Here is a 22,757-nt window from a genome sequence, read left to right as displayed (position 1 = left end):
TCTTCTTCTTCTTCTTCATCATCATCTTCTTCTTCATATGCATGTTGAATAACGTCATTTTTCTTTGAATGTAATATTTCTTCCTTTGTAGTTAATTTCTTTCCTACTTCTAGATCTTTAAATTGTGTTGATATTTTTTCTTTATCATTAGTTTCTTCACGAGCTGAATGTATGATCTTACTACTATCCATACTTGCATGTTTTGTAAATTTATCATCTTCAATAATTGGCCTTGCATTTTTCATAGCTTCATTTCTTTTGTCATTAATATTCATTTTAAGTATTCTATTTATATAACTATTTTCATCTTCTAAACTTTCAGATACCTCTAATTCATTATCAAGAACTGTTTGTAAATCACCAGCTAATGGACATATTGCCTTAACTGTTCTATCAGGTATTCTATATAAATTATTTGAATATATTTTTTTTTTTTTTTTCATATCATCATTTAAATTAAAGAAATAATAATCTGGATTATTAAATTCTAATATAAGTGAATGAAGAAACATACGGAAACACCAAAATTTATCTAAATTACTTAAAGATGGATTCAAATATTTTTTGTCAGAAACTAATGGATGACCAATATGTCTCATATGAACCCTAATTTGATGTGTTCTACCTGTATGTATTTTTACATTACATAAGGTAAATTCTTTTGTATAACTCTCAATTTCTTTTGGATCTGTTAAGAAATAATCCTCTGATATAGAATTACATCTAAAGCATAAATGATGACAAACATCTTTTTTAATAGATGGTGCTCCAGAAGTATATATATTCAAACCATTATTATTCATATTATTATTATTATTAATAATAATACTATTTGTAAAATCATTTTTGTTTATATAACTACCTCTCCAAGTAATATTACCATTTATATTATAATGTGTATCGTCATGCAAGATATGAGGAATTCCTTTTATATTTAATGTTTTATTATTATGAGTACTTATTTTTTTTTTAATTTTTTTCTTATCTTCTAATATTTGTGAATCTGAAAAATAGTTTGTTATAATATGAGAATTTTTTCTTTGAACAAATGAAGAATAATCTGCTTGTTGTGTCATACAATTTTTTGAAGAATCATTTTTTGAGCATATATTATCATGGTTTGATAAAATATTAGTTGTTATTATTACATAACGTTGTATTATATTTACATTTTTCTTGTTATTATTTAAAAATTTATAATAATCATTACAATATATTTCTTTATTAATATCTTTTTTAACAGTACTATTACAATTATATTTCCCATCTTGTACTTCTTGAATAATATCTTCAATTTTTCTTTTTAATTTATAAACCTTAACACAATTATATTCAGTATATGCATCTGTACCTCCTGTTTTCACAACTAAACTAAAATGGCTCTTACTATGAAAATTATTATATTCATGAGTTTGTATCGACTTATTAATAAATCCTTTTTTCTTTTTAATCCTACCATGACATAATAAAATATATTCTTTATATACATTTCTTTTACGAAATTGATCAAATAAAAATTCTCTAGCTTCTTTAGTTTTAGCTATTATTAAACTTCCTGATGTTTCTAGATCGATTCTATGACATAGACCACATTCTAATTTATGCCATTTTTTTACAGTTTCTAAATGAGGAAATGATTTCATCATGAATAAATGAAATGATTCAACTCGACCACTAAATACTACATCATTTAAAGATATACTATTAATAATCTTTAATACATCTCTATTTTTTTTTATTAAAAGATTACATTTCTTACAAAATTTTGAGACAATATTTTCACACTTACTACAAATATTTTCCATATCTTTACAAGGAATACACATAAATTTTGTTTTTATTTTACATTTCATACATATCTTTTCTAGAATATTATAAAAATAATCACTATATTTATTAATATTTACTAAGAAATTATATCTATTATGAGAAGTATAAGCTGAACAATGATAATATGCAGGTTTATAAATAACCATCCAAGTTTTTCCTTCATTACATATATATGGAATATCTTTATTATATACTCTTTTGAATTTGCTCTTTTTAATATATTTGTTAGTAGCAGTAGTACTACCATTATTATTAATAATATTATTTGTATTATTAATCATATTATTTGTCATAGTACTATTATTATTATTATTATTGTTATTTCCTGTGGGAGATACAACCTTTGAACTTTTTCCACTTAAAGGTTGATCACTTAATCTTCTTAATTTAGAATCTTCATTCATATTATTTATTTCATTTGAATTATATGATGCTGATAATGTTAATTTTGAATCTAAAGTTGTAACACTTTTTTTATTTCTATTTGAAGTGGGTGAATTTAATGCTATACTTGTTTTTAAATTATTATTATTTTTATTAGCACTTGTAGGTGTATTATTATCATATATAGATGAATACGTTCCTGAATTTTTTAATATACTTTTTTTATCATTAATAGTATTATTATTTAATTCATTTTGAATATCTGAATTAGTTCCAATTACTTTTGATAGATTTAATTTTAAATCTTTAATATTTATGGTACCACCTTCGTTTATATATATATTATTATTATTATTAATATTATTTATATTATTTATATTATTCATATTATTCATATTATTCATATTAAGATTATTTGTTAAAACCCGTTTCACACTTATATTATTTCCTTGATTATTCATGTTATTATTATTTAAATTATTACTACCTGCTCTTAGATATCCTCCAGTTTGTATAGACATATTTGCATCACCTAACATATTATTATAAGTACTATTCATCATATTATTATAATTAATATCGTTGTATATAATTTCTAAGAGTGTATTAATTTCTGAGTTTAATATATACATATCTTTCAATATATTATTTGGTTTGTTATGATTTAATAGAACATATTTATTATAAATTCCTTTCAGTTTATCTATATCTTTTTTACTAACTTGTAAATAATTATTATAATTAGTAATATAAGGAATTGACATATTATTATTCTGTGTTGTTTTCATAACATCTGTATGTAGAGTATTAATTAGATTACTATTATATTTAAATATTAAAGAATAAAATGAAGTACCTGATGTTATATTATCATTATTATTAATAAATATTTTATCTTGTAATATATTAATTTTTTTGATAGCTATTTTAAAATTTAATTTGAATTTAATAATATTATGTATATTAATATATTTATTTATATTTTTTTCATTCAGAAATTCATTTTCACTTATAATAAATTCATTATCATCTAAATATGTTTTGTTTAATTTTTTATTTTCATCTTTTATATATTTATTTGTATCTGTTATTGTAGATATATATTCTTTATTATTTAATAATTCTTTAACATTTAAACTTTCAAAAAATAATTCATCTTTTACATAATTTTCACTTAAATCTTTAGCATAATTTTCATTTAATATCTTATTATATTCATTACATAAAATATCATAATATTTTTTATTCATTTCAAAATAATAATATTCATTTATTTCTTCACGATATTTTTCTTCAATTAATTCTTTCATTATTCTTTTATTACTAATTAAAATTAATATATATATTATTTTGCTTATATTTATATTTATTAAAACATCATCACCAGAACCTTCTTCTTCTATACTTTTCTTTTTCTTTTTCTTTTCAATATCTTCATTCATATTATTCTCTTCAATAATCATCACATCATCATCTTTCAATTTGTTATTACTTCCTTCATTGTTTAAACTATTTAGTAACTGTTCAGAAGATGTACGTAAAACTTTTATATCTCCTTTTCCACTATTATTATAAGGCGGAGAAGGAATATTTTTTGTATCAGTTAATATATTATTTATAGAACCATTCATATTATAATATTTTTTATTATTACATTCTTCTAATGATTGTTGTTCTTGAAAAAAAGTATCTTCAAAAGCAACCTTATTATAATATACATAATCATTATAAAAAATTGTATTATTTAATATATAATCAAAATCAACAAATGATATAAATTTACCAGCAAATAAATATACAAATAAAAATATATTTGTTCTTATATTTATATCTAATATATGTTGAATCATAATTAATACTTTATCATAAAAAATATATTCCCTCTTAAATATATCATATACATATTTTATATCTACTTGTTTTTTCTTTTTCACGTTCTTTTTATTTCTTCCTTTACTTTTAGTATCAATTTGAATATCTGGGAATAATATTTTATATATAAGTTTTCTTTTTACAATATTTAAAAATTTTATTACATGTTCATCATCACATAAATTTAATTTATTCATATATGTTTCTTCATCTTTATATTCATTTTCTAATCTTCCATCTAGATAATTATTACTATCTACATTTTTGTTTGAAGTGCCTGTTTCTGATTTATTTTTTACAGATATTTTATTATTACTATTATTATTATTATTATTATTATTATTATTATTATGATTATCATTTTCATCATCATCATCATTATTATTATTATTATTATTCATCCTTAAATAATGCTTTCTGTAATCATCTTCATTATATTTATAATATATTTTTAATAATATTTCTTTCATAACATTTAAGAATTCTTCTCCTATAGTTAAATAATTATCTGCTGATAAATTATCTAAACGTATAACATTTTTTTTAATTTTCTTTTTGGTTATTTCTATTAATTCGTTATATATATATGTTGCTATATTTTCTAGTTTATCATTTTTTTCAATATATTCAATAACATTTTTAGAAAAATAATTATTTATAATATCATCAGAGTTTTTAATATTGTTGTTTAGTTTCTTCTTATTTTTGTTATTATCGTCACTATCTTCATTTACATTTTTGTTGTCTTTTTTTTTATTTTTCTTCTTTTTCTCTTTATCGCTGTCACTATCATTAGGATTTTCCTCCTTAGTATTACTAAGGTTATTATTATTATTATTATTATTATTGTTATTATTATTGTTGTTATTATTGTTGTTATTATTATTATTATTATTATTATTATTGTTATCCTTATTATTGTTGCTACAAGATTCGGTCGACTTATCCTTCGCCTTACTCTTTTCAGAAGATTTAGTCTTATTCTCCTTATTCTTATTGTCATTACTTAATCCATCATTGTTCATAATAACCGAATTATTAATTACTTCTTTTTTTATCTCAGGTACTACTACACTCTTATCCTTTGATGACAATTTTGACTTTTCTTCTTTTCCTTTTACATCAACAGCAGGTTCTGTTTTTTTGTTTTCTATTTTTGGTTGAATATTATTAACGACAATTTGTTTTTCATCATCTACATTTGTTTTTGTTTTATCAGTAAGAGATGTTTGTGATTTAGTTAATGAAATAATTTTTAGATTACTCTGTTTTGTATTTTCATAAATTTGGATAGGTTCTTCTTTATCATTTTTTGTCTTTTCAATGTTGTGATTATCTAATTTGTTGTCTTCTTTTTCCTTTTTATTATCTTTAATTTTTTTATCATCCTTTGGCTTATGTTCTTCTTTTTCTTTGTTATTTTTCTTTTCTTTTTTGTCCTTTAATACATCGACAGTTATTTTCTTGGAATCTTTTTTTGCATCTTTTAACATATTTTTATTTTTCATATTTTCCTGGGCTTTTATAAAATTAAGCACCAAATTATTATTATTCACATTTTCTTGTGACAATTGAACAGATTGTTGTAAATTATAAATATTTGATATTCGTTGTCTACTAAGTTTATGGAATTCTTTTAACATAATTTCTTCCATATCATTTTTTATATCATCACCTTTTTTAATAATACTTACTTTTTGACTTTTTTTTAAGTCTGATGAATTCGTTTTTTCTTGTGTTTCATTTTCCTCATCTTTAACAGTGACCATATTAGGTATTACAATATTATTAAATGTATATGTTCCACTATCAATTTCATCAACAAATAAATTATCATCTGATGAATAACTTGAGATATTATCACTCGATAAAGATAACATGGAACTATTAGATGAACGACATGAATTTTCAATTGCTTCTAATTCTTGTAGAAAATTTGGAGTTTCATATATATTAAATAGAAGTTTTTCTTTATCTTTTTTTGATTCTACTTTTTTATTTATATCATTTTCTATATTTTGTGTATTAGTTGTATTTATATTTTTATTAATTTTTTTTTCTTGTACTTTGATATTTTGAGCTTTTTTTAGATCTTTCATTTTTTCCATAAGTACTAGGATTTTTTTGGCTTCTTTATCATCAGGTATTATATTTAATAAATCACTATTACTATTACTATTATTATTATTATTATTGTTGATATTCATATTATTGTTGTATATTTTGAAATATCTATATAATTGCTCTTCTTGTTTGATGAGGCTGACTTTTTTTCTTAATTGTTCTCTCTTGATTTTATCACATATACATATATAATTATTTCTACATTTTGAACAGAAATTGTTTTTACTTAATTTACTATATTCTATACATTTTAAATTGATTTTATCTATATGACTACTATTATTCATATTATTTTTTTTTAATTGAATTACTATAGTATTACTATATTTTTTTAATAATTTTTTTATATTACAAGAAACTTTACGTATTTTTTCTAAACAATATAATTCTGATTCTTCATATACATAAATATCATCTATTTTTAAATCTATATCTTCTTTTATTAATCTTCTTTCTTTTAATTTTGGAAAAAACCAATTCAAAATATAATCTTGTAATAATAATTTTGATGAACATAAAATAATTCCTATACATATAAGTTCATATGTACTTGTTAAATATTTAAATGTAATTAATGGATAATCATTATCATTAAACATATTTAAATTTCCATTAAATTTACTTAAAACTATTTGAGAAGAAACAGGTACTAATAATATATTCAAATCGAATCTATTATATAAATTATTATCTTTTTTATCTTCAATATAAGCTTCTAAATCAGAATTTACATTCATAAATATTAATTTATTTTTATTTCGTTTATCATAATCTTTTTTTATAGCATATAATAAGAAGAAATAAGATGGGTTCATTTTTACTTTATAATAAAAATCTTCATCTGTTTTATAATCAAACAGATTGTTTGTATTATTACCACTCATATTATTATTATTATTATTACTATTACTATTATTATTATTATTATTATTATTATTATTGTTGTTCCCATTTGTTGATGCTGCCTTATTATTTTTTAGTGACATTATATTATTACCCTTTCTTTTCCTCTCATAGTATAATTCAATAATTTTTGAAAAAATATTATATATATGGAATACCTTTAAATTTAAAACCTTTCCTTTATTATCTCTCAATATTTTATTTATAAACATAGTCCTATTTGATATTACTTTATTTCCTATATTCATACCTCTTACATTATAATAGTCTATATTAAATAATAAAGATATAAAAAAATATTTCTTCCCTACATTTCCTCCAATAAAGTTTTTATCTTTCATTAAACATTCCAAATTATTACTAGCTATTATATCTTTGTTATAATACATTATAGAACGGAAATAAAAATTAAATGATAAATCTTTTCCTAAAAATTCTTTTTCATTAAATGTTATATTCATAATATCTTTTTCTAATTCTGATTCATGTAAAAATTGTTCTATTTTATCTGTCTTTTCATTTTTATCATTCTTTTTTCTTTTATTATTATTTTTATTTTTGACATTATTCATATTATATTGTCCTAAATTAGATGAATCTCTATTTAATCTATCAACATCTTTATTGTTTATTAATTCGGAAAGTATTATTTCATCCATATGATCATCAAATTGTAAAACATTTCTATTATAATACAAATGATCATTATTATAAATATTATTATAATAATTATTATTACAAAACATATTATTATTACTATTATTATTATTATTAATATTATTATTATTATCAATTTGTTCTTTTCTTTTTTTTTTGTGATCCTCTTCATTGGTATTTATCTCATCATATGATATATAATCATCTTCCTTATTATAATCATCCCAATTAATTTTATTCTTCATAAAATTAGCATATGCCATATCTCCTTTAAAATAATAATCCATATCAACCGTCTCTGTTACATCATATACTATATCATCAAATATATAAAATATATCACTCTTACTATTATGTATTGCATATTCATAATTCATCTGACTATTAATGGGATTTGAAATTAATATATTATTTTGGTTTTCATCTCTTTTTTCGATTTCTATAAATTCTTTATGCATATGATTATTATTTTTATCATTTACATCATAATAGAAATTATCCATTTGTTTAGCTTGATCGATTTTGAAACGTAATTTAAATAATGAATTAAATAAATCATTATCCTTATTAAAAAATAAAAATAAATTATGAAAATTATAGAAATAATTACTATATATAAAAAATACATGATTTAAATTCCTAAAATATTCATTACATTTATATATTGTTCTTAAATAAATACTAAACAAATCATTATTTTTATTATTAATATTAATTATTGGATAATTATAAGCTACATAAAAGATTTTATTATTAATATCTGAGTTACTATAATTTACAAAATTCTCCTTTTTATAATCATTCATAACAAAATCTAACATATTTATTGTTTTTTTAAAATATATTGATTCATTTTTTAAATGAAAATTAAATACATTTCCTATTTCATATAATTCTTTTTCATTTTTATTTTCTAATATATCTAAAATATTTTCTTTATTTAATATAAAATTATCAAAATGATGACTATCACCACCACTACTTTTATGATTTGTTGTAACCTCTTCATTATTATTACTATTTTTACAAACACAATAAATATTATTACTAGTCTCATTACATTTGCTCTTATTATTTATCAAAGGGTGTTGTTCTATGTCATCTTCTTTATTCATGTATGAAGCAAAATTATAGTCATGCAATTTAGTATATTCCTTGGAAAATATATTAGGTTCCTTCATATTTAAATAAAAATTATTCAAAGACATAATAGCATTGAAAATAAAAAGTGATAATTCATTACTATAATAATAATTATAAAAATGATTTTTTTCTTGTAATAAAAATCTCATAATAACATGAAATAAAGATTTTTCTTCTTCTTTTAAAAATGGAAACTTGGTAAATAAATGATTAACAATCTGTTCTTTTTCAAATGATAATTTATTATCTATTTGGAAAAAATTATCCATAGGGAAATTAAAGGTATAATTAAAAAAATGAAATAGGAATATATTAAAGAAATTACAATGATTACACATATCATAATATGTTAAAAACATATTATATTGTTTATATAATATATACCAAAAGAAACTATTATATTGTATAAATGAAAATAATTCTTTCTTGCATTCATAATTTTTGTCTATAATTAATAAGGAACCTACACATTTGTGTAAATTATCTAAAAAGGTATATAAACTATTCAATTTTATTACTTCTTTATTAACATTATTATTATTGTTATTATTGTTGTAATTATTGTTGTTATTATTGTTGTTATTGTTTTTGTTTTTGTTATTGCTGTTATTATTTTTGTTATTATTTTTGTTATTATTTTTGTTGTTATTACTGTTGATATTATTACTACTGATTTTATTATTATTATTATTATTATCTATCAATCCAATACCATAACAAAATAAGTTATTCATAATATCAATAAATGGATTAAATATATCTTGTGTTATTATATCCGAATCGTCTATCATATTTTGTGTTGTAAACATAACATCCATATATTCAAAAAACGTTGCATATCTCTCTTCTATATAATTTTCATCTATAAATTCAAAGTTTCCTAATATATAATCTAAACTATAATATTCCTTTTCAATCTTTTCATAATTTAAAAATTTGAAATTACTTAATAAAATCTCATAAATATTTTTATTACTTTCAAAATTATTTCCATTTATAAAATTCACATTAGCACCTTTTATTTTGGATAAAAATAAGAAAATTAAATCTATACCATTATAAGATTTACGTATATCATACCCATTTCTTATTAATATACTTTTTATTTCATTTATATTATTTATATTATATTTTTTCATGGTTTCATTCATTTTATGAATAGTTGAAGCAAATACATTTTCTTGCCCCACATTATTAATATTATTAATATTATTATTATTATTAATATTAATATTATTATTATTATTAATATTAATATTATTATTATCTTTAGTGTTATTACTTTTTGTTAATTCATTTTTATCTAAACAATCTTTAAATATTTTTAAATTAGCATAAAAATTCGATATAAACTTCTGATCTACATGTGTTCCATTCAATACACTTTCTAAATTATTTTCTAAAATATCTGATGGATTTTCATTCCTTAAATTATCTTTAGAAAGAATATTTTTTAAATCATTCGGTGTAATATTGTGAATATTATCTTTTAATACATTACTATTAATACTTTTATGAATTATGTTATTCTTATTCTTATTATTATTTTCATTATCTTCTTTTTTTTTTTTACCATCTGTTAAATCACTTTTTATATTCTTCTCTCTAAGTGATGCTACTATTATATTATCTTTATTTTTATGAACATTTTTATTCTTTATAGTTTTTTTCTTTGAACATTCTTCAATTGGTAATTTTTCTGTAAAACCTCTAAAATGAAATAATTTCATTAGTTTTTTTAATTCTTCATTTTCTAATTTCTTTTGTAAGATATTTAATACAGCAGTTGCATTTCCTAAATGTTCATTTGTGTATTTATAAAATAAGTCATCTTCTTTTAAAATATTTAAATTAATTTTATAATATGCATTATTATTACATTCTTTTTCATTATCTTTATTTTCTTCGACATTTCGATTTGGTGTGATGCTTTGCATATTTGATTCAATATTTTCATTTTTATTTGATTCGCTATTGGATTCGACATTTTTGTTTGTATCTAAAATTTTCCCTTTTTTCATATTCAATTCATCTGCACAATAATAATAAAAATAATTATGATTATTATTATTATTATTATTATTATTATTATTATTATTATTAGTAGTAGTAGTATTATTATTATTATTATTACTATTACTATTATTATTACTACTATTATTATTACTATCACTATTGTTTGTATTATTCATATGGCTACTTTCTTTAGTACTACTACTTATCTTAAAATTTTTAGGTGAACTACAGTTACCTGATGTTAATTTTTCTATGTATGACATATCTATAAAATCAAAATTTGATAATAACAAATTGCTTTGTTTTTTTTTTGAATATTTCTTATCGTCATCAGATTCTGATTCATCTGTAACGTCTATATTTTCTTCATCATTAGTAGATATCACATCACTATCTTCATTAAATGATATATATTTATTAATTAGATTATTTGTTTTTTCTTCTTTTAAAAATTTAATAAAATTCCAACCCTTTTCATCCTTTGAATTTTTATATTTTTTCCTCTTATGTTTTTTAGCTACATTTTCATAATATTGTTCTAATTCATTTGGTATAGATAAAATATAACAAATATAAAATTTCCACATGGTTTGAAGTAAATATATTATGCATGCTTCTACAGTATCAATATTTATATAATTAAATAAACTAGAACAATTACAATTTGGATCTAATATATTATGTTTTGTTCTGCTATATAATTTGGTGATTTCTGCATAATTATTATCAAATATAAAATTGATTTGTTTTTCAATAAAATCATGTGTTAATTTTTTTTCTAACTTATATAAAAATTTCATATAATATCTTCGCACGCAATAACATAAAATGCATGTTTTTCTTTTTTTCTCATTATTTTTTAATAAATTTAATAAAAAATATTCCATTCTTTTGGGATTAGTTTCTTCTATGGAATTAAAATTTTCTTCAATATATAAATACAAACGGTCTTGATTATTCATATTATTTCCATGTATAGAATATATTTGGTCTTCTTTTTCTAATGTAATTTTATCTTGTTCGTTAAGTTTTTTTCCTTCATTAAATTCATTTCTTTTTTTATTTAAATATAAAATATCATCGTGCAATGATGAAGAAAAATATCTAAAAACACAATCAATATTATGTTGTGTTCTTTCAAAAAATATTGCTTTTTTTTTTTTGTATATTTTTGGATTTATTATTTGTGTTTCATTCGTTGATATGATACATGTACAATATGTTAATAATTTATCAAGTTTATTTGATAAATGTTCTTGCATAAGTGGTTCACGTTTTATAAACAACTTATCATAAAATTCGAGGAAATAAAAATCTTCATCTTTAACTGTATTCATATTATTTTTAATGCCATTTATAATTTGTTTTTTTTTTACTGCAGATTTTTGACATAATTTCTTTATATAATTATTTTTACAATTTTTGGAATATTTATTATAAAAAAAATATAAAAAATTAAAAAAAAAGGTATCATGCATTTTGCACGTATGCATATCAAAACTTTCATTAAAAATCCATTTTTTCAATTTTATATATTTTATAATCATACATATAAGATTTAAATACATAAATATTTTCTTTAATATTAATTTTAATTTTTTAAATCTCTTTTCATAAAATTCATATATTGCTATACCTCCTTGTAAGTGTTCAAAATTATCATCATCTTCTTCTGAATTAAAACTTAAGTTAGTGAAAAATATATCTGATAATGCAATACAAAAATTTTTAAAAGCGTTCTTTTTCTTTTTCCTTATTTCCATTTTATTAATAAAACTTAAATAGAAATATTCATGGAAAAAACTTTTAAATGTATTTAAACAAGTCTTTATATAATAACTATGTAATTCACACTTTTCTTTATTATTCATATAATTCTTCTTAATATTATTAATATTCATTTTTACTTCAAAAAAGTTATAAAATACATTATTGATTTCTAAATGAAATGGATCTCTTAATGGATCTTTTACATTCTTATTAAAAAAAAATTTGTTATTCAAATTCACGCCTTTTAAGAAATTTCCAAGTTGTATAACATATTTTACATAATTCATATCATTTCTATTTATTATAATATTATTTGTATTACAATTTGGTAGATTCACATTTCGACATTCTTTCTTTGTATTGTATTTATTTTTATATTTCTGAATATTATTGTTCATAACATTTAAACGTCCTTTTCCACATCCATTTACTTTTTCCATACATTTATTTATATCACCATTTTTTCTTTTTAAATTCAAATCATTGGTTTCAGATAGATTATCGACCACATCTAGTTTTTTGTCATTTGTATTTAGTGTGTTAATATTATCAATTTGTTCATAATTTTCTATTTCATTCAAACCTTTTTCATCTTTCATTTCATTTGTATGATATGTATGATGTGTATTATTTGTATCATTGGTTTCATTGGAACTTATTACTCCCTTTAATTCCTTCTTAGAATAAACCTTATTTATATTTCCTTCTACATCATCATTATTATTATTATTATTATTATCTTCTATAATATTATTAACTAACTCTTTCTTTTCATTGCCACTATCGATTATATAATTATTTCTTACATTAATAATATTCTTTAATGTTATATTACTATGAAATAATGGCATGTTTTTGGTTATAATTAATCCTGTTAAAAAGTTATCACTAAATTGCATTAATTTAATATTACTATTATATAGATTTAAATTGTTCATATCAAATTTTTCATAATTCTTAATTATATTTTTTAAATCAAAAAAATGTCTTCTCTTCTCTCTTAATGTATTATGACTATTTAAAACAATACACACAGCTGATTTATAATGATTATTAAAATTATAACATATATTGTTATTATCATTTACTTTTATTATATCATCAAATAATTCCTCTTTAACATTTATCATTAATCGATGATGAGCTTGTAAACAATTATAAATTATATCCTTTTCAGTTTTAATATATGGAAAAGTTCCTTGTTTTTGATTCATAAGAAAATGGTTTTTTTTCGTCCTACTACTACTACCACTATTATTATTATTATTATTACTATTATTATATTTTTTTTTTTTTTTATTTAACATTCTGGTTTTACTACTTAAATAATATTTAGAATTATATTTTTCATTTATATCATATAGTTTATAAAAATTATTTTTTCCAAAAACTCTCTTAAAATATGAATTATCTTTTTCTTCTTCAATATATGAAATAATTTTATCATCACTAGTATTAGGAACAGTATTCACGTCCTTTTCTTCGTTTTGTTCATTTAATTTTTTTTCTGATTTATCTAATGAATTTTTTCTCAACTCATATATTAATTCATCAACATAATTTTCTTCTAAAACATTATTTACAGATGATGAATAAATATCAAGATCCTTATTTTTTCTATCAAATTCAAAAATATCTTCTTCCTCTATTTCAAATTCTTTTAATGTATGTACATATAAAGGAAAATTAATATCTTTAATATTAAATTGTTGCAAAAAGAAATGGTTCTGCATTTCAAAATAATTATCACTAACATATATACAACATGAACAATAAAAATCTCTATGACATTTCCATTCATTAAAGTCTGTAGCTTGTTTTAATTGTGTTATTCTATTTTTATATATTTGATACCATGGTCCATTTATTTGTGGTTTTAAAATTAAATAAGATGAAGAATTCGAATTACAATCATTTCCTATATTAAATTCCATATCATTCACTTTATTGTAACTAGGAATAAATAAATTATTATTTGTATTCCTATTTTGTGATATAACTAGAGCATATAAATGATAAGTAATTTTTTCTTTAGATGAACCATCTCCTTTATTTCTCATATTATTTCTTCTTATAGAATATACTAGATTTTTCTCACCTTTACTATCATCTTCCATTTCTTCATTCTCTTCAAAAACATCTAAATATAAAGGTATATCAACCAAATCACCTCTTCCTAGACTCTTATAACAATCCATATATAAAAATAATACATATGGTATTTCACTAAAACATAATCTTCCAATAGTTTTATAAATATCCTTATCGCATATAATATAATTTTTATAAAAATCCATTTTTAATTTACTTACTAAATTATATATTAATGAATTAATATTTTTATTTTTCATTAATTTATTATATGAATCATCTAAACGTTTTATATTATTATTATTATTATTCATATATTCATCTGAATTCATATCATCTAAATTATCGGTACCTTGATCATTATAAAATTCATAAGATTCATTTTCATCATTTCGTATATCTTCCTTCTGAATACAATCCTTTAATTTCTTTTCCTTACTTTCCTTAATTGGTCCATTTTCATTTGGTTCGTTACCTTCTTCATTTTTATTCACTCTATTATCATCACCACCTATCATACTACTACTATTGTTATTATTATTATTATTATTATTATTACTATTATCTTTTGATTTTTTCCCTTCATTTCCTACTTTTGTTGGATATTTTGATATTTTAGAATCAAATTCATCATAACTTAAATCATTAGAATTTTCACTATACTCACTTTCTTCCATCCTATTAATACTATCTTCATCATCACTATAATTTTTACTTTTTAATTTAAACAACTCATAACATATTTTTTCAAAAAAACGTAATTCCTTTAAATCATTAATTAGATCATTAATAATATCACCTTTATTATTCTGTTTCCTCAGTTTCTTAATTTTTCTATTCAATTTAATTTTATCCCTTGCTACATCACAAACAATTCTTTTAAACAACTCTTCATGTATTTTTCTAATGGGTTCATTACATCTATGTTTATTAAATAAAATTTTATTTAAACTAAATAATAAAATCTTAATATTTGGAATTAATGGTTTAAATAAATTCATATAATTATCATTTTTACTAAACATATTTAAAATAGAACACATATTTTCTGTACCATTATCAAAATGTTCAGGGTTCACACCATTATTATCTATACCTTTTAATGGGATACTAAAATTTTTGCTTTCTTCACATGGCATCATAGATGAACTATTATAGAATAAGGCATTTCTATAATAATACAAACAATTCTTTTTACGTAATTCTAAATCTTTATAAAATTTTATTTCTTCATTATTTTCTATGTCATATTTATAAGAAGGATCATTTTTTTTTCTATCTGTATCAGAAAAATTATCCAAATAACTATCATCATCATCATAATAATTATCATAATTATCATAATCTCCAAAAATACTTTTCCTTTCATAAGAATAATCATCCATATTATTATTATTATCATCATCACTATTTGAACTAATAGTACTAACATAATGAGGTTGATCATTATTATCTTTATCATGACATTTTTTTTTACTTAAACTTGATTTATTTAAATCATCATCTTTACGTTCTTTAATTCCATTAGCTGTTAATGTTTCAACAGCTGTTGACATGGAGGATGAATTAGAATTTCTTACACCACAATCATAATTTTTTTGATTATTATATTTATTATTCTTCCCTTTAAATTTATTCATATTATTATGGAAATTATCCTTTTCATTATAATAGAGTTCATTTAAATTAATATCTGATGTAAATTTTTCAAAATGATCTTTTTTTTTTTTTGCACAAAGAACTAATGAATATAACTGCATGCAAATAAAGATTCTTTGTAAAGCAACTATAACGTTATTATTATTTTTTCTAAAATATTCAAACATATGGAATGATTTGAAATCGCTAGAATATCTATAAGGAATTCTTTTCAATTCATCTGGATTGTCAATAAAGTCGTATTCCAAAAATTCTAAATAATCTCCAACACAATAATTACCACCATCATCATTATTATTATTATTGTTAATATTGTTGTTGTCATTTTTCATGTTGTTATTGTATTTTTCTTTGTTGTTTTGCATTGAACTTGTTTCTTTATCTGACATATTCTTATGAATACCTTCAACAGTGATCGAATTGTCCTTTGGATAACTTAATGACTTAAATAAATCATCCTTCTCAATATTATGTATACTATTATTAACATCAACAATATCATTATTTAAATCATTAATATTGATTTTCACTTTATTTAGGTTACATAAATAATTAAAATTATATCCACAGTTTGTTACATAATTTATACTAACATTAACATTTTGAACCCATACATTTAAATAATTAATATAATTATTAATACTTGTTATACCATTTATAATAATTGCTTCTTTTTGTATATCAATAACATTTAAAAATTGTATAATTGGAATTTCATTTGAGTTACATAATTGGAAATATGATTTATGATTGATATTATTCATATTATTAATTTTATCATTCATATAAGTAAATAAATATTTAATTTTTTTACTTATTATTTGTAATTTTTCTATAATTTTATTTTTCCAATTTATACAATCATCATAATTATCAATTTTATTTTCATTATATTCTTTTATCTTTTGTATTACTTCATTTTTTGTAAAATGTTTTTCTATACCATATTTTTTCATAACATATTCTAATTTATACTTTTTTTCTTTTCTCTTTTTTTTAATATATTTCATTAATATCCTATTATATAAATTACCATTATATTTCAAAACTATAATTTTAAAAAGATCAATATTGTATAATGTATTTACTAAAATTGTTAAATTGTCATTATCATGAAATGATTCTACAATAGGAACTATATAATTTGTTAATGTTAACACATGTTTTCTATTATCTAGGGTTAGATAATCGGTGGCGCTTACTCCATTATCATCTGCTTCGTTTTCATTTTCACCATTAATATTATTATTATTATTATTATTATTATTATTATTATTAATATTATTATTATTATTATTGTTAATATTATTATTATTATTGTTCCCATCTTTTACTTCTTCGTTTAAATCTTCATCTCCTTTTTGATCCTTTTCTATATTATTACCCCCTTTAGACAATTTTCTCAATTCATTTAAATTCTTCCTTTTAACCAACATGTCATATACATGCATATTGCTATAAGATTCACTAATAATATCTAATACCTTTTCTTCTTCCTTATTTATATCATTTTTTATAACATCATTTGTATTATTAGCTAACGACCTTTTAAACTTTTTCTTATGATCTACATTACTAAAATAACTCTTAACAAGTTGTGGAGACCAATATAAAGAATAGTTATATATATCTAATGTATATCTATTATATAAATAATTCATTTTATAAAAATTAATCTTCTTCATCCTATCAATAGTTTTATTTTTATCATAATTACTACTTTTGTTTATATAATAATTGTTGCTTCTCTTATTATCATTTTTTTTCAAATCATTAACTCTACTATTGTAATTATTATGTTTCTCATTTTTACATAAAATGTTTTTAAAATGCGATTTTTTGAATAAAAAGTTAAGTAGAGGATCTTCTTGATTAAAATGAGCATATAATTTTTCAGGCATATAACTCCATATATATTTAGGACTATATTGAACACTTTTTGACCATAATTGTTTAAATGTTATTTCTACTTTTCCTTTAATTAATAAACCACCTGATTCATCTAAAAATCCTGAAACTTTATTTATTTTAGAATGACTTATCATTTTTTGCCATCCTCTAGATAAAGAATTATTTGTAAATGACCAACATGATGCAGATGATATAGAATTCTTTCTATTTTTAAAATTATGAACTGTTAATTGAAAATGTACATTTGGAAATACCCATTCGGATGGATAAAAATCTTGTTTAATAACTTCTAAATATGCAGACATATAATTATCATCATTTGAATTTCCTCTTGGATGTACTAAAACTTTGTAATAAAAATCATAATAATTTCCTGTAAGAGATTTTATTTCATTTACACTTTTAATACTTCTCCAAAAATTAGGTATATATAATTCTATTCTTCCATTGTTATTCTTATGATTTATTACTATATTTTCATTTGTATAATTATATGTTTCTATTCCATTTGTTATAGAATTAAAAGACATGTCTTCATTATTCATTAAACATTTATTCATATATATATTTGATATACTTTTCTGCATTGTAAATAATTTATAATAATCAATCTTATCAATATGAAAAAAATCTCGACATCTCAATTCATAAAATAAATTTGTCAATTGTTTATTTAATGGTAAAATAACTGGAGGTAATACTTTTTGTGTTATTATATTTGGTAATACATAACTTTCTAGTGATCTTTTTATAGGTAATATATTATTTAATTCTTCTTTATTCTTATTTATTTTATCAAAATCTTTCATAAATATATCTAATGCAATATATGCATTTTTATCATTCTTTATATCATTAATAGTATTATCGTTATCACTCTTATATAGAAAATTATTATCATCATCATAATTTTCACTATTGAATGAAGTATCAAAATCTAATGAATCACTTTCACTATCACTGTCATAACTATCATCTTCAATATAATTATCATCAATTAAAGAACTCTCATCATCACTTTCTGTACTATCTTCATTCTGTTTTTTATCATTATTATTATTATTATTATTATTATTATTATTATTATCATTATTATTATTATTATTATTACTATCATTATTATTATTATTACTATCATTATTATTATTATTATCATTATTTTTATTATTATTATTTTTATCATTATCCTTTTTATTATCTTTTTTATTATCTTTATTATTTTTTTTATCATCATTTTTATCATTATTATTTTTATTACATTCCTTATTTGCATTTGCATCAAAACTATCAATTGCACTTATTATTGGTACATCCCCTTTTTTATTCACATTTGGTTTTTCTTTATTTGAATTATTGGTATTTCCTAAATTAAATGATTGGGGCAAATCTTTAGAGTTTTTCTGATCATCATTAATAAATGTATCTTTTTGTTTTATTTTAATTTCCTTAATATCATGCATTTTTTCTACTAAAATGGCACTATTTTTTATACGTTTTTCATATACGAGTTTTTTCGTTTTTTTCATTTTACTTATAAGTATAAATCTATATTTGGTATTATCAAATATACAACTACAATAATTACAACTATTTATTCTACATGTAGATTTACAAAAATTTCTTAATTTATATATACCTTTATGAACAGCATATTTTTTTTTTCTCAAATTCATATAATATTTCATTTTTTTCGATTTAGACTTAAGGTATATTTTTTTTATTTGTATATTTGTTTTAGGTTTGTTTTTGTTCTTTGTAAAATTATAAAATTTCAATAATTCATTTTTATAATCAATGGATAATGTTTCATTATTAATTATATTATTAATTAATTTTTTTTCATCATCATTTTGATTATATTCTTCTTTATTTATATCAAAATTCTGGTTAAGCATATTTGTTATTGTTTTATTATTTGATGAAAATATACTATTATTATCAGCTATATTATCATTTTGAAAAATATCATAAAATAATTTACACATATTTTTTGTTGAATTCCATAAGGTACTTTTTCTCATTTCACTAAACATTAAGGTTATTTCTTCATCATCCATTTCAAATTTAGTTTTTAATTTATCTACTTCAAGAAAAAAATTAGAAATGTATGAATTTATAACATTTACATCTTTAATATTAAAATCAGTTCCATCAGCCATACGTACATTTTTACCTGTACGTGCATTCATTTCGTTAATAAAACATTCAAAACATAAATAAGGACTCTTAGATAATTTCATTTGTAATCTACAATTACCACATATATATATAATATGTTTTTTTATTTCATTTTGTATACTATTTTTTTTCATATTTATAAAATCTTCAATAATCTTATCATCCATATTAGGAAACTCTCCATTTTTGTTTTTTGAACAATCAGCTATTAATTTTAACAAATTTTCATCACTTAATACATTATATTTTTTATTAATACCATCAAGAGTATCTTGAGATAAAAAATTACTATTTTTGTTACTAGATTTATTTAAATTCATTATATTTTTTTTTTTTTTTGTACATTTTGTTGTATGTATTGTATTATTCGCATCTTTTTTTTCTTCATAAGACTCACCAAAAATATTACTTTCCTTTCTTAAGTTATTTTGTTCTGACAAATTACTAAAAATATTAATGTCATTATTATCATTACTATTAATGTTGTTCTCTATTTTGTTGATATTGCTTTTTTTTGAAATACATTTATTATCCTTATTATTATATATACTTTTTTTCATTTTATCCTTGATCATTTTAATAAAATCAATATCATCATTATCATTATCATTATCGTTACCATTTGTATTTTTATTTTTCAAAACATTATTATCAAAAAATTTATTAGATTCCTCATCTTTTATTATTTCTATTTTGGGTACATTCAACTTAGGGGTTTTCATTTCGTCTTCATTTATTAAAATTAATAAATTTTCATTTTTACAATTTTTATTTGATTCTTGTATGGTAAAAAAAGTGTCATCATTTTTCTTATTCATATTTATATCATTCATCGTTTCATTATTTAATGTATTGTCTTTATTATCATTATTAAGTTCTTTTTTCTTTTTTTTTTTCTTTTTCTTTTTTTCCTTATTACAATTTTCTGCATTTTTCACATTCAAACTTGAAACATTGTCATTAGAAGGAACATCGTTTCTAATGTCATTTACATTGATATGATCAGAAGTATTATTACTAGGTTTATCATCTGAAGAAGGTTCATAACAATCTTCTTCGGAATTTTCTGAACTTGTTAAATTAGGATTATAAGGGTAACTTTCATCTGTACTATTTTCATCATAACCATCAGAATTTGTTATATCTTTTTCTTCTCTGTTGTAATTGCTTTTTTCTTTGACTACATTTTTCATAGTGTTTTTCATGGACTCATTTTTTATTTCCTTCTCTTTTTGTTTTGCATTTTTAAGGGATACTTGTGTTTGACCATTTGGATCATTTATTTTATGACTTAGTAATTTGGTTTGATTGTTTATTGTATTTTGTTGATTGTTGAATGTACACATATTATTAATATCATCATTTTTTTTATCATTATTATTATCCAAATTTACATTTTGATTATCACTTTTATTATTATTCTTATTATTGTCGGTGGTATTGTCCTCGTTTTGTAACGTATGAGACTCTATGGTAGCAATATCCGAATTATTATTATTCCATATTTTTTTTCCAATAACATTTTCTTTTAAACTTCTTTTAAACTTATTAATAACACTCAGAAAATGGCCTTCTATGAATTTCTTCTCTCCATTTTTTTTTTCATTAATATTGGTATTATTATTCTTATGTAAAGAATTAGACGTATCATTATCAGATGAGAGATTCTCACAATTTTTAGAATCCACATTATTAGATGAATTATTATTTGAATTATTATCCATATCATTAACAAATTTATCACACTTATCATCACTAATTTTATCATCGTTATTATTACTATAATTTTTATCATCAGTACCTGAACAATTTTTATATAAAGTATGATGATCTGAATATTCTGTTGATACTATATCATTATTATAATTTCCACTTCGATTTAATATATTTTTTTTTAATTTTAAACTATTCAATTCTTTTTTATTAATACATTCAATATTTTTATCTATCATAACATCATTTAAGTTACAATAATCTAAATTATAATTATCAATATTTTTATTATTATCATTAATATTATTTTCTATATCTCTAGATTTAAGAGCATTTTCATATTCAACATCTAAATAACTATCATCACTATGAGATGAATAGCTAACATAACATGATGTATTTTTATCATCTTCTGAATAAACTTTCTCACTTACATTTTCTCTTGATACTCCATTTGTTTGGTTCAAACTAGATGCATACTCTTCTTCAAAAAAATAACAATCCAT

General features: G+C 19.9%; 1 protein-coding gene across 1 annotated transcript in view; it reads right to left on the bottom strand.

Annotated features, from left to right (window-relative positions):
• PADL01_0510400 (RNA pseudouridylate synthase,putative) overlaps positions 1 to 22,757 on the bottom strand; it is a gene marked incomplete at both ends in the record, with an annotated part of 30,003 nt that extends 7,246 nt beyond the window's left edge. Inside the window, one exon of the mRNA XM_028685463.1 lies at positions 1 to 22,757. This exon is cut by the window's left edge and continues 7,246 nt beyond it. Coding sequence (XP_028536959.1) covers positions 1 to 22,757 — 22,757 coding nt within the window.

Source organism: Plasmodium sp. gorilla clade G2, assembly GCF_900097015.1.
Source record: "Plasmodium sp. gorilla clade G2 genome assembly, chromosome: 5".
Lineage (NCBI taxonomy): Eukaryota > Apicomplexa > Aconoidasida > Haemosporida > Plasmodiidae > Plasmodium > Plasmodium adleri (nom. inval.).
The sequence above is the reverse complement of the archived record's forward strand: the minus strand, read 5'-3'. Positions and strand labels throughout refer to the sequence as shown.